This window comes from Mauremys mutica, chromosome 12 (genome assembly GCF_020497125.1).
Source record: "Mauremys mutica isolate MM-2020 ecotype Southern chromosome 12, ASM2049712v1, whole genome shotgun sequence".
Taxonomy (NCBI): domain Eukaryota; kingdom Metazoa; phylum Chordata; order Testudines; family Geoemydidae; genus Mauremys; species Mauremys mutica.
In genome coordinates, this window is record NC_059083.1 from 39227454 (window position 1) to 39242292 (window position 14839).

General features: G+C 50.0%; 1 protein-coding gene across 1 annotated transcript in view; it reads left to right on the top strand.

Annotated features, from left to right (window-relative positions):
* Window positions 1-14839, top strand: part of LOC123346785 (zinc finger protein 850-like) — a 48370-nt gene that overhangs the window by 22164 nt on the left and 11367 nt on the right. Inside the window, exon 2 of the mRNA XM_044984246.1 lies at window positions 2221-3451. Within this exon, the coding sequence (XP_044840181.1) occupies window positions 2323-3451 (1129 nt within the window). The 5' untranslated portion in view covers window positions 2221-2322. The remainder of the gene's footprint in view (window positions 1-2220; window positions 3452-14839) is intronic.

Here is a 14839-nt window from a genome sequence, read left to right on the forward strand (position 1 = left end):
AGCTGGAAGCCTGCACTGAGCAGCTGCTGCTCCCCCCAGTGGGGTCTGTGTGGGGTGGGAGAGACCTTCCTTAAATCCCCCCCTGTGCCCAGCCAGGACGGACTTTGTTTGGTGGCTGGAACCAGCCCCTGAAGCAGCCCTGGGCTCTACCCACACCGGCTCAGGAGCCGGAGCCTGCAGGTCAGGGGCTCTCAACTTTTCCAGGCTGCTGTGCCCCTTTCAGGAGTCTGATTTGTTTTGCATAGCCCCAAGTTTCACCTCACTTAAAAGCTACTCACTTACAAAATCAGACACAAATCATACAAAACCCAACTCACTTTCAGAATCATACAAAATTATACAAAAAGCTATTCACTTACAAAATCAGACAAAAGTGTCCCAGCACGCTGATGCTGAACAATTGGTGACTCTCATTGTTACCAGATAATTATAAAATGAATCAATTGGAATATAAATATTGTACTTACATTTCAGTGTATAGAGCAGTATGAACAAGTCATGGGTCTGAAATTTTACTTCATACTAGCTGATTTTGATACTCATACTTACCAAGAGCTCTACCTGCCTTGGGGGGTGGAGGGTGGTATTGTTATTCAGAGTTGGAGGAAATATTTTGTTTTGAAAAAGCCTGCTTAATTTTTAAATAATCTCTGTTAAACAACTCCTAGGACTTCAAAATAGCTTTTTTTAAAAGGGTTTGTTTATTTTTTTTCCCCTGGGAAGAAAAGGCCTGTGAAATTTAATCCAAAATGGTGTGGATTGGTTTCTCTGTCACTAGAAGTGTTTAAAGCAGAATTGGAGTCTTTCTAAAAGATTTACTGGAGCTCCCCAAGAATGTATGGGCTTGATTCAGGAATTACTGGGGAACAAAGACCCGTGAGCTCCTCCAGTTCTGCCTTATCTCACCCAGGACTGTCCCCAACAGGCACTGTATACATATGGCAGATGTTGCTCATGAATTCCCCGCCACCCTGACTGACACCTGGGAGTAGCTCCCTCCCTTCGACTGTTCGGATGGGCTGGGGGGGCAGGACTGGTCCCCAGAGCTGTCCCGCGCCATTCGGGTGCCCTATGCAGCCCCTCTCCATGGGGGGACTGTGTGAGGCCCCAGGCCTCCCCCCCAGGTCTTGGAGGCAGGAGCTGTGGGGGGGCACTTTTTTTTCTGCCCCCGGCACACCCCCATTCCACCTCTTCCCTGAGTGACCCCGCACTCCCTGTCAGCGGCGGGAAGTGGAGCAACCCGGCCCCAGCCTGCTCTACTCCATCAGCTCCCAGCTGCAGCACTCTGCTTCCTGCTGCGGGTGTGGGGTGGCCAGATGTCCCGATTTTATAGGGACAGTCCCGACTTGGGAGTTTTATTTCTTAAATAGGCTCCTATTACCTCCCCACCCTCTGTCCTGATTTTTCACATTTGCTGTCTGGTCACCCTGCGCCGTGAGAGTGGGGGACGATCCGTTCCCCAACCTGAGCAACATGGCTGGGGCCAGGGCAAGGGAAGCAGAGCGGGCTGGGGCCCGTCGCTCCGCTTCCCGCCGCCGGTGAGTGCAGAGGGCGATCCTTTCCCCACACTCACCGGCAGCAGGAAGTGGAGCGCCCCGGCTGGGAGCTGGCAGAGTAGAGCGCGCTGGGGGCCGAGTTGCTTCGCTTCCCACAGCCGGTGAGTGCAGAGGGCGATCCTTTCCCCACACTCACCGGCAGCAGGAAGTGGAGCGTCGCGGCTGGGAGCTGGCAGAGTACAGCGGGCTGGGGGCTGGGTTGCTCCACTTCCCGCCGCTGTCAGTGAGTGCGGTGTTGTTCAGGGAAGAGCTGGAATGGGGGCAGGCCGAGGGCGGAGCAGAGCGGGAGGGTTGGAGGCAGGGTGGAGAGAGTTGTCCAGGGCTCCACACCCCCCTAGGGATGGCCCTGCCCCTTGCAATAGGCGCAGCCCTTGGGGGCGCTGGCCGAGGGATAGGGCTGGTTGCCGGGGCTGGTGCTACTGCATATGCAGCACACAGCTGCCTAGGGCACCATGAAATTTGGGACAATTTGGTGCCCCAAATTCCACGGTGCTCTATGCAGCTGCGTGTACTGTATATGCCTAAGGATGGCCCTGCTGGTCCCCCACTTCTCTGCTAGGGAAGATTTGGTGAAGGATACACCTGATTTTTCAGTCTTCCCAGCAGGTATTTTAATTTGTTCCTCCCTTTCCTCTTCTGCTTTCTGACATTCCCTTTCCTCCAGTGCAGGGACTGACTCCTGTCTGGATTGTCTCTCTGTCACATCAGGTGATGGGATGGTGAGTGAGAACAAGGAGGTGCACCTCAGCAGGAAGGTCCTGAGCAAATGGAAGCACAGAGAACACTATCGGGAAGATCTGAAGGGGATGTTTCCTGGAGTCCTGAGCAGGGAGAAGCCTGCGGAAATCAGCACAGGCCAGAGGTGCAGCAGGGAACCTCCTCAGGGGAGAGACAACAGGGTAAATCCAGTGACCAAGGGGTTGGTTTGAAGGACCTTCCTGAAGACATGATCCAGCCAGGAATCTGCACTAAAGGGAAACCATATGAATGTGCTGAGTGTGGAAAAATCTTCAGTAATGACTCATCCCTGATTGTTCATCGGCGAGTCCACACAGGAGAGAGACCCTATAACTGCTCGGAGTGTGGGAAATCCTTCACTCGGAGCTCCACCCTTATTGTGCATCAGAGAGTGCACACAGAAGAGAAACCCTATAAATGCCCCGACTGCGGGAAAAGCTTCAAGCGGAGCTCAACCCTTATTTCACACCAGAAAATCCACACAGGAGAGAGACCTTATAACTGCCTGGAATGTGGGAAAAGTTTCAATCAAGGCTCAAACCTAATTAAGCATCAGAGAATCCACACAGGAGAGAGACCCTATAACTGCCTTGAGTGTGGGAAAAGTTTCATTCGGCACTCACACCTCATTAGACATCAGAGAATGCACACTGGAAAGATACCCTATAGGTGCCCTGACTGTGGAAAAAACTTTAGTGACAGCTCAGCTGTTGTTAGACATCAGAGGATCCATACTGGAGAGAGACCCTATAAATGCCTTGAGTGTGGGAAAAGCTTCAAGCAGAGCTCAGACCTCATGAATCATCAGAGAAGCCACACAGGAGAAAAACCCTATTACTGCCCTGAGTGTGGGAAGGGGTTCAGTCGGAAGGCTCACGTTATTTCGCACCAGAAAATTCACAGGCCAGAGAGGTCCTTTAACTGCCTCGAGTGTGAGAAAAACTTCACTAGGAGCTCTGACCTCATTAGACATCAGAAAACCCACACCAGAAAGACACCCTATAAATGTTCTGTGTCTCGAAAAAGCTTCAAGCAGAGGTCAGAACGTATTTCACATCAGAGAGCCCACACAGCAAAGAGAAACTATAAATGTTCTGTCTGTGGGAAAAGCTACAAGGTGAAGGTCTCTCTAATGTCCCATCAGAAACTCCACACAGGCTAGCAGGTGGCAGGAGCTCTCACTATGGGACAATGGATCTGTGCTCTCCTGAAGCAAAGTGTAGGTGTGCATCATTGATAGACGGTCTTTGCAGGGGCAGCAAGTGGATGACGGGTTTGGGTTTCAGTGGGGGATAGCTGACAGGGGTAGAAGAGGACAGAACGCTGGATACCCAGGAGCTGGGTGCTTTCAGGGTCGGGAGTGAGCAGGCGATTGGGATTGGTAACGAGACATTTCTGTGGATATTTTCCAATTTAGAGGAGATGTAAAAATGCCCCATTGCAGTTATTGTCTGATTTGTCTCTGCAACTCCTAGGGCGTCTCGGGGCAGGGACTGGGGAATATTATTCAGGGAAGCAGCAAGAGGCCCCCTGGGGCTGTAGGTACAAGGCAGGAAGAGCTGATGATCTGAACTAACAGGATGTCGGAGCACTGCTCAGTGTATCAGACATCTCCGAAGTCATGGATGGTGCGGGTGGCTGGAGACTGGGGAATTCATGGAGATTACCCAGAGAGGTAGGAACTCTAGGGGATGCCCTTTTGGGAGTGTGGTCTAGCGGAGGGTGGGGGAAATGAGTTAAGATTCCTGGGTGTGAGCTAGTGCTGGTCCCTTCCCCTCCTCTCTCTGTGTCCATTTTTCCCATCCGTACAATGGAGATAATAGTTGACCCTCTCCCTGGAGAGTTGTGAGGGGCCACTAATTACGGTGTATGAAGTTGGTCAGGAGAATGCAAGTACAGGAGAGGCCGAGTTTCATTATTATTATTATTACTGTGTACTGTATTCACCCACAAAAGATTATACTCCAATACATCTGTTAGTCTATAAGGTGCCACAGGACTCTTCGTCGCATTTTACAGGATTATAGAATCAGAGAAATGCAGGGTTGGAAGGAACCGTGAGAGGTCATCTAGTCCAGTTTCCTGCGCTGAGGCAGGACCAAGTAAACCTACACCATCCCTGACAGGTGTTTGTCCAACTTGTTCTTAAAAACCTCCAATGATGGGGATTCCACAGCCTCCCTTGGAAGTCTATTCCAGAGCTTAACTATCCTGATAGAAGTGGTCCCCAAACTTTTCAGAGTACTGCCTTTCCTTACCCCTGTTCATGCCCCCCTTCCCCCAGGGAGCCAGGTTCATGAGTGGGGCTGCGGCTCCCAGGGGGAGGGAGGGAGCATGAACAGTCTGGGACCGCAGCTGGGGCTGGGGCCGGATGTGGAGCCGCAATTGGGCCACGGTTGGGGGCCAAGGCTGGGTGTGGTGTGGGACCGCGGCTGGGGGCAGCGCCAGACCAGAGCTGGGAACAAAGCGGATCTGGGTGGTGCTCCCTTGCACTCCCAAAGGGGGCTGGCCCAGACTCCACCCCCCCCCACAAGAAATGTTCCTCCATACCCCACAGTTTCAGGACCTCCGTTTTATCATTAGAAAGCAGTTGACTTTTTCGTTTCTAAGTGTAACATTTTGTATTTGTCTTTACTGACTTATTTCAGACCAATTCTCCAATTTGTCAAGGTCATTTTGAAATCTAATCCTGTCCTCGAAAGTGCTAGAAATCCCTCCCATCTGGGTGTCATTCACAAATTTTATAAGCATATTCTCCACTCTGTTATCCTAGTCATTAATGAAAATATTGAATGGTACCAGATCCTGGACTGACCCTTGAGGGACCCCACTAGATATGTTCCTCATATTTGAGTATGAACCATTAATAACTACTCTGAGTATGGCCTTTCAAAGAGTTTTGCACCCACCTTATAGTCATTTCATCTAGACCACATTTTCCTAATTTGCTTATGAGACTATCATGTGGGACTGTGTCTTAAGCCTTACTAAAATCAAGATTACTCCTGGGGGAATTCTGTGCCAAAAAATAAATTCTGCACACAATATTTTAAAATTCCGCATATTTTATTTGTCAAAATAATGTGGGTTTTTTAAATGCAAAAAGATCCACAATTACAGTCAGTCAGTCATGACTGAGAACAACATTGCAGGATGTGCAAAATAATTTGTCCCCATCCACATGTGGTTTTGTAGGGAATTCTCAAGCATGAGGAGCTGGTGTAGCCATTTTGATGCATGATGTGAAGGCTGTCCATGGCGTGCAAAAGAATTAATATTCCTTTTCCATTTGGTAACTTCATCTGGACCTGGCCGGGTACTTTGGGAAGTGATTGGTTCTGATTGTCCTGACATTTTATTAACTGCTTGATAAATGTTTTATTTGCCCTCAAAGTCTTTTTTTTTTTAAATGGGTAAGTAAAATAAATCCTGAGCTATAATCTAACCCCATTATGTCACTTTCTCACAGGAAAAAAGTGAGAAAGCACATAGATCTTCCTATCTGAGGATTTCCTTATTGTCATTTATAATAAGGCTCCTTTACTTCACTCTGGCAGTGTAACGGAGCCTTAAAACTTCTATAGGTTTTATGCTCCTGGAGTAATTGACTGAGAATTGGAACTAACTAAGAATAGGAATATTAATCACATTACTATGCAGGCAGGCTGCTACATTTCTGCCTCAGAAAATGAGATTAACTATCAATAGCACCATTTACAATGTTGTTTTCCCCCATCAAGAGCAATGTTTTATTTCAATAATTTATTGATTTTGCACAGAAAGAACACTCTCCTTCTTCCACACCTTATCCCCTCTCAAATAAAAACTGACTGAAATTTTGTTTCAATCCAATCGCTGTGATCTTCTATAAAATTTGCCTCCAGGCAATTTAAGGGATAGCACTGGCTGATTGCATTTCCAAACGTGGCAAAACAGCTGCTTGCTTCATTGCAATGAAGGAACATAGGCAGGCAGGCTGCTACATTTCTGCCTCAGGGGATAGAGCCTGCCTCATGCCTAACAAAAAGCCCTACCTCTCCACACTGGGCTCTCTGCAGGAGAAAGCAAGAGGGATAGAGTCTCTCTCCAGTCCTGTGGCACCTTATAGACTAACAGACATTTTGGGGCATGAGCTTTCGTGGGTGAATACCCACTGCTTTTACAGATCCAGACTAACATGGCTACCCCTCTGATACTTGTCTCCAGCCCTGTCCCTTGATGGTAATTAACATCCACCCCTGCATGCCCAGCCTCCTCGCCTTCCCCCCCCAACCCTCTGCAGTGATTTGCATCTCTTATGGCTATTCTAGGTTTGCTGGAACAGATGCGCTGCCTGGGCTGCCAGGGCGGAGGTGCATGTCCCCCACATATTTCTTCTGCATTTTTCTGAGTGGGGAGCACAGAAAACTGTGGCCCATAAGAATTCTGCACCTATGCAGGTGCACAGAATTCCATCAGGAGTACAAGATATATCACATCATCTGCTTTCCCCCTAGCCACTAGACCAGTAACCCTGTCAAAGAGGAAATTAGATTGGTTTGGTATCATTTAAGAACATAAGAACGGCCATACTGGGTCATACCAATGGTCCATCTAGCCCAGTATCCTGTCTTGGACAGTGGCCAGTCCCAGATGCTTCAGAGGGAATAGAGCAGGCAATCATCAAGTGATCCATCCCCTGTTGCTTATTCCCAGCTTCTGGCAAATGAGGCTAGGGACACTTCAGAGCATGGTTTTGAACCCCTGCACATCCTGGCTAATAGCTATTGATGGACCTATTCGTCATTAACTTATCTAGTTGTTTTTTGAACCCTGTTATAGTCTTGGCCTTTACAACATCCTCTGGCAAAGAGTTCCACAGGTTGACAGTGCTTTGTGTGAAGAAATAGGTCTTTTATTTGTTTTAAACCTGCTGCCTATTAATTTCATTGGGTGACCCTTAGTTCTTGTGTTAGGAGAAGGAGTAAACAACATTTCCTTATTTACATTCTCCACACCAGTTGTGATTTTATAGACCTCTATCATATCCCCCCTCAGTCGTCTCTTTTCCAAGCTGAAAAGTCCAGCATTATTAATTTCTTCTCACACAGAAGCCATTCCATACCCTATCATTTTTGTTGTTCTTTTTTGTACCTTTTCCAATTCCAATATATCTTTTTTTTAGATGGCGTGACCAGATTTGCACGCAGGCAATATGATATTTTCTGTCTTATTGTCTATCCCTTTCCTAATGATTCCCAGCATTCTGTTTGCTTTTTTGACTGCCGCTGCAGATTGAGTGGATGTTTTCAGAGAACTATCCACAATGACTCCAAGATCTCTTTCTTGAGTGGAAAGAGCGAATTTAGACCCCATCATTGTGTATATATAGTTAGGATTATGTTTTCCAATGTGCATTATTTTGCATTTATCAACATTGAATTTCATCTGCCATTTTGTTGTCCAGTCACCCAGTTTTGTGAGATCCTTTTGTTACTCTTCGCAGACTGCTTTGGACTTAATTATCCTGAGTAGTTTTTTTATCTTCTGCAAATTTTGCCAATGAACTGTTTACCCCTTTTTCCAGATCATTTATTAATATGTTAAATAGGACTGGTCCCAGTACAGACCACTGGGGGACACCACTACTTACCTCTCTCCATTCTGAAAACTGACCATTTATTTCTACCCTTTGTTTCCTATATTTTTTAACCAGTTACTGATCCATGAGAGGATCTTTCTTCTTATCCCATGACAGCTTTCTGTGCTTAAGAGCCTTTGGTGAGGGACCTTGTCAAAGCCTTTTTGAAATTTTTGACAAATCCATGTTGGCTATTTCTTATGCTTTTATCTGTAGGTACTTACAAACCTAAAAAAATGTAATATTGACATTGATACCTGAGAGTCACTAGCCTAGGTTTGATTAAAATGGAGTGAAGTCCTACGTGATGGTCCCCTGTATTTTGAACTTGCTCGCCAACAAGCTGAAGAGGACAAGAGGCACAGGAGGAAGGAGAGACTGTTCTCCAGTCATGGTCAACAGCCTCCTGCTGAGCCTGAAAACATCTGCCCTCATTGTAATAGAACTTGTGGTTCAAGGATTGGCCTTATTAGCCACCTGAGGACCCATAACTCCCATCTAAGATGATCATACTCGGTATCTGTCTCCCAGAGCTCCCAGAGCTCTGCTGGGGTATGATGATCCTTAGAGTCCCAGGAGAGGACTGAAAGCTCAGAGTGGGTGGCTCAGAGCCCCAGTGAGGCTGGGGTGGGTCGGAGAGACCCAATAGGCAGAGAGGAAGCCCAGGGGCAGCTGAGAGATCCCAAGGGCTGTGTGGACTCAGAGATTGTGTGTGAGTGTGAGAGACAGAGAATGTGGCTGTGTGAAGGGGGCAAAAATGGAGTGAAAGTAACAAAAGGAGGAAAATAGAAGAAAAGGGGAATGATTGGACGTGAACAAGGGAGAGGAAGAAATAGCAACACATGGTGCATTTAGATCTCAGCTCTCCCCTGCTGCTCCTGGTCCCCACCCTCAGCATTACCATTAGGGTTGCCAATTTTCTAATTGCTGAAAACCCGAACACCCTTGCCCTGCCCCGCTCTTTCCCCCGAGGCCTCCCCACCACTCTCCCCCCAGCCTCTGTCGCTCACTCTTCACTGTCCCTCGGGCAGCAGGTGAGTGGGGGGGGGGAGGAGTGGGGGAGGAGGGGTCATTCCCCCCTCACCTGGGACTCACCTGCTGCCTTCAGAGTCAGGCTGGGAGGAGCTGATGTGGAGCCTGCCTACCTGCCCAGTCGAGGCACAGCAGAGTGGAGGGGGTTGGTCCCCAAGGCAATGAGCTGTAACACGTAGGGGTGGGTCCCTGGAGCAAGAGGCCAGGGTGAGGAGAGGTGAGTCCCCATAGCGAGGAGCCAGGGCCGGGGCAATCAGGGCACGACGGGGCAGAAGGGGTGGTGGATAGGCTTCTCCCCGGCCGGTGGCACCTACCTCTTGCAGCCCAGTCTGGAAGCCAGCCACTGCTCTCTGTCAGGCATCAGCAGCTGAGCAGAGAGCAGCTCCTCCATGTGGCTCCAGCCACAGCTGCTGCTCTTCTTGTCCCCAAATGGCAGAGGCCAGTTACTGCAGCCAAACCGGAGTTTTAGTGTCTGGTCACATGTGCTGACTGGACACAGCAGATTCCCTTTGAAAACCGGACACCTGGCAATCCTACTCGCAACTGATTTCCAAATAGTTATAGGGCTGGTCTCTAGGGGGAAACTTTACATAGATTCATTGATTAAATGTGATTACCTAGTCCTACCTCCTCTATAACAGGCCATAGAACTTCCTTGGATTAATTCCTGCTTGAACTAGAGCATATGGTTTCAAAAACATCCAATCTTGATTTAAAAATTAGTAATTTTTCCCCTTGGCTAATAACCCCTCACTGTTAAACAATGGCACCTTGTTACTTGTCTGCATTTGGCTTCACCTTCCAGCCATTAGATCTTGTTACACCTTTGTCTGGCAACATGAAGAGCTGCCCTGTATCACATTTCTGTTCTCTATGCAGGTACCTATAGATTGTGAGCAAGACACCCCTTAACCTTCCCTTTGCAAAGCAAAAATAGACCCCAGGAGCTCACTCTGTCATTGTACAGCTCGTTTTCCAGTCCTTTAATCATTCTCACGTAGGGTTGCCTGGGGTGGGGGTGGGGGCAAGTGGGGCAATTTGCCTCAGGCCCCGGGCCCCACAGGGGTCCCATGAGCCGCTCTGCATTTTCAGCGGCACTTTGGCAGCGGGCCCTTCGCTCGCTCCGGGTCTTCAGCGGCGGGTCCTTCAGTGCAATGCGAGACTCGGAGTGAGTGAAGGACCGACCGCTGAAGTGCTGCCGAAGCCTCGGAGCGCCGCCCGGTGAGTACAAGCGCCGCCGCAAGCGGTGGAAACAAAGAAACCACGCCCCAATTGGTGGCACTTAGGCTGTTCTACTGCTGCCGCTTCATTCTTCATCCTTCCCTCTGAGAGGGACCCGCCACTGAATTGCCACTGAAGACCCGGCCCTGCCCCAGGCCACCTGAATCCTCTGGGCGCCCCTGTTCTCACGGCTCTTCTCTGAACACTCTCCAGTTTATCAACACAGTAGTCCAGCAGCGATTGGACCACTGCCAAATACAGAGGTAACACAACCTCCTACTCCTACTGGATTTATTTGCTGTAAATTTATTATTTACTCCCTGTTTATACATCCAAGGATGCATTAGCCCTTTTGGCCACAGCATTGCCCTGGGAGCTCATGTTCAGCTGATTATCCACCAGTCCCACAAGTCTTTTTTCAGAGAGTCCCTGCTTCCCACGAGACAGTGCCCCATCCTGCAAGTGTGGCCTACATTCTTTGGTTCTAGATTCATAACTGCATTTGGCCATATTAAAACACAAATTGTTTGCTTGCACCCAACTCACCAAGCCACCCAGAGGCTCTCTGTCAGCAACCTGTCCTCTTGGAGATTTACCGCTCTCCCCTTCTTTGCAATTTGCTAACTTTAGGGGGTGACGCTTTTTTATTTTCTTCCAGCTTGCTGATGAAAACATGAAGTTAGGGTAGGGCCATGAACTGATCCCTGCAGGATCCCATCAGAAACACACCTGCTCAGTGATGGTTCCTCGTACAATTCTTCTGAGACCTGTCAGCTAGCCAGTTTTAATCCATTTGTTTTGTGCCATACTGTTTTGTTGTTGTTGTTTTTTTTTAATAATTTACCATCTGTCCCCCAGCTCCTGCTGAAGGTGTGCCTGGCAGTCTGGGTGCCCTTTGCAAGGCGGCTGGTGAGGGAGTGTTCACCTCCCTTCTCCTAGTGGCGCTGTAGTCTGAGTGGGAATCAGGAGCCTGGGGAGATGCCCTGGGGACCAGAGAGCCCATCACCGAGAGAGTCCCCCAATGAGAGACCCCCGAGCTCAGACACAGCCCTGGCGGGCAATGGGGGATGATTCTCTGTGGGACACGTTTCCAGGGTTGGAAAAAGATTCTGTCCGGATCCCTCCTGAGCCACGTGTTCAACCCCAGGGCAGCGCGCAGGAGGGGAGCGGGATTCATTAGCTCCTGCCACCAGAGGGCTCTGGGTGTTGCGGAGGCTGGGGACGGGCAGGCTGCGCGGGCCCTTTAACTCGGTCTGCCAAAGGATCCGGGAGATTTGCAATTTGAGCTTCCTGGGTCAGGTGGCGCAGACGCTGCTGCTGCCGCCGCTTCCATAGCTCCATTGAGAGCCGGGAGCCCGGGCTGAGCCGCTGCTGCTCCGCAGCGGGGTGTGTGCGGGGAGAGACCTGCACTAACCCCCCTCTGTGCCCAGTCGGGGGGACTGTCTGCCCCTGGCAGCCCCGGGCTCTGCTGCCACCAGCCCCTGAGCCGGAGCCTGCAGGTGAGGGGCGAGACCCGGGGGAAGGGCTGGGGCCGGGCAGGAAAGTGACTCTGCACCAACGGCCCCTCTTCGCCCCAGCTCTGCCCCCGGGGGGGCGGGGGTCTGCGAGTCCCAGAGCTGCTGCGATCCCTGATTCCCCCCCCCCGCCCCCGGCTCTGCCCCCCCTGAGCGCCTGCTGATCCAGCTCGCAGTGACACAGCTGTGTGGGTTCTTCCACACCCCGGACCAACATATCCAGGCTGAGAAAACCCCCAGGGTAGACACAGCTCTGCCGACAAAGTGGTTCTGTCGGCCCGGCTGTCAAGAGAAGTGATGTTCCTGCCAGGGGCGGTTCTAGGCACCAGCAAAACAAGCCTAGGGCCTAGGGCGGCATAATCTAGGGGGCGTCCCCTGCGGCCGGGGGGGGCGGCAGGCTGGGCCGGCGGACCTGCCGCAGTCATGACTGCGGAGGGGGCGCTCGTCCCGCGGCTCGGCTGGACCTCCCGCAGGCATGACTGCGGCAGCTCAAGCGGAGCCGCCGGACCCGCGAACCGTCCGCAGCCGTGGGAGGTCCAGCCGAGGTCCAGCCGAGCCACGCGGGACCAGCGGTCCCTCTGCAGTCATGCCCGCGGGAGGTCCGCTGCTCCCGCGGCTCCGGGGCGCCTCCCGCGCATGACTGCTTGGGGCGGCCAAAAACGTAGAGCCGCCCCTGGTTCCTGCACCGGAAGAAATACTCCTGCTGCGTCTACCCTAAAGGTCTAAGCGTGCATAAGCTCTGCAGAGTAGACATGGCTGCAGGAAAACAGCAACCAGATCTCCTGTCCACAGTGGGGAAGGAGAGTGAAAGGGTGAGAAAAAAGTGTGGAAAGGAGAAGCAAGTGGGGAGAGAAGTTACAGGCTCCCAAACGTGCCCAAGTCTGTTGACTTTAGATTCACTTCTCATTGCAGAACACAAGGAACTGAGGCAGGAAAAGTCAGTTCCTACCTCTGCCTAATCCCTGCTACTGCCCTGGGTGACAATGTCAGGGGAACCCCAAGGTAGCTGCCAGGGCCGGCTCCAGGCACCAGCATGCCAAGCAGGTACTTGGGGTGTCAATCTGCAAGGGGAGGCAGTCCCTGTGTTTTTGCCCCCAAGCAGCGCGCCAAATTGCCACCACGGATGGTGGGGACAGTCCGTGTGCCGTTCAGTCGGCATGTGCATTTCCACCGCGCCAGCAATTCGGTGGCAGTTTCCATGTTCAGCTGTCTGCGGCGGCGCAGCTTCTGTCTTCCGGCTGAAGACAGAAGCTACCACGGAAATGTGTGTGCCGCCCTAACGGCACACTGACGGCCTCCGCTGTCCACGGCGGCAATTTGGCACGCTGCTTGGGACAGTGAAAACAGTAGAGCCGGCCCTGGCAGCTGCTTTGATTTTGTTCTTTTCTAGTATTTGGTTCTAGGAGGGTTTAGAAAAATGCCCCTGTGTTTTTGCAGTGTGGCAGAATGCAGAACATCTGTTTGCAGGGAAGGGGAGGGGGATGAACCAGTGTCTAAAGCCCCCTTCTGAAACTTTCCCTCTGCCCTTTTCACCCTGACAGGCTGGAAAATAACATCCAGGTTTCATTCCACGTTTTCCCACTCTCCCTGGGGATAGTGAAGTGAAATGGCTGCAGTGTAACAGGCACAGGTAAGCAATTATCAGGTAGCAGGTGTGGGGGTCCCTACCAGTGTCCCTGATTTCCCTCTCATGCCAGGGACACTTTGTGCCCCTCCATTACACTTAATAAAACCACCATCTTTTTCTCCTCAGGTAGTTAGCGATTAGATACTGTTCTAGTTCATTGATAGATGAAGCCCAGTCCTCTATTGAGCTAACAAACAAGTCCATTTTCTCCAAACATTCAGACATATTAACTTTTTTTCTCTCCCCGGTAAGTTTACAGTTTACTGACAGTCCCAGTAATTGCAGGCTGTGATTTCCTTTTCGTTTCACTTCCACTGGGTCTCCAGAGTCATTGTCTATTCTACTCTATCCCTGGGTTCCGATCCCATCCCATAACCAATTGTTGTCTTTTTTGCTCTTTACACAACAAAAACAAACTTGTAGAAACCCCAGGTACAGTTGAGTTCCAAATAACCATACTTATTTAACTAGTGCAGATATCCAAAGCCTAACTACATTCTGACAGGTTTTTGGAGCTTTCTAAAACTAGAACATGGTGAGGGCTAACAAACTGTTTATAGGGACGCTACGTTCTCTTCAACGTGGAGCTGGAAGATGTGGGAAAGGCCCAGCAGGAAGAGTTAGAAATTACCCACTATGAGGAAACAGCCACACATTCAGGGGTTTATCAAAGACCTACTACCAACCCACAGAACTCTGAAGCCAAGAGTCACTCCAGAAAGTCAAGAGATAGGCATAGATTCATAAGTTCTGAGGCCATAATGGACCATTGTGATCATCTACTTAGACCTTCTGTGTAACGCAGGCCATAGGACTTCCCTGTATTTATTCCTGGTTGAAGTAGAGTGGATCTTTTAGAAAAACATCTGATCTTGATTTTAAAATTTGCAGTAATGGAGAATCCACTGCAACCCTTGGTAAGTTTTTCCCAATGCTTAATTACCCTCTCTGGTAGAAAGTTTGCACCTAATTTCTAGTCTTAGCCCTGGTCTACACTGGGGGAGGGGATCAATCTAAGTTACGCAACTTCAGCTACGTGAATAACGTAGCTGAAGTCGATGTACTTAGATCGACTTACCGTGGTTTCTTCACTGCAGTGAGTTGACTGCTGCCGCTCTCCTGTCGACTCTGCTTGCGCTTCTCGTGGTGCTGGAGTAAAGGAGTCGATGGGAGAGTTCTCGGGGATCGATTTATCGTGTCTAGACTAGACATATCCTGAATTTCAGCTTCCAGGCACTGTATCTTGATGTACTTTTGTCTGCTAGATTGAAGAGCCCCATATGAGTACTGGTAGATGGAGATCACCTCACCACTTAATCATTTGTTTGATAAGCTAAATGGATTGAGCTCCTTGGGTCTATCAATATAAGGCAGGTTTTCCAATCCTTTAATCATTCTTGTGGTTCTTTGAGTCCTTTCCAATTTTTCAGCATCATTCTTGAACTGAGGATACCAGAACAGTACATAGTAGTCAAGTAGCAGTTGCACCAGTAACACACAGTGAGGTAATATAACCTTTCCATTCCTATTC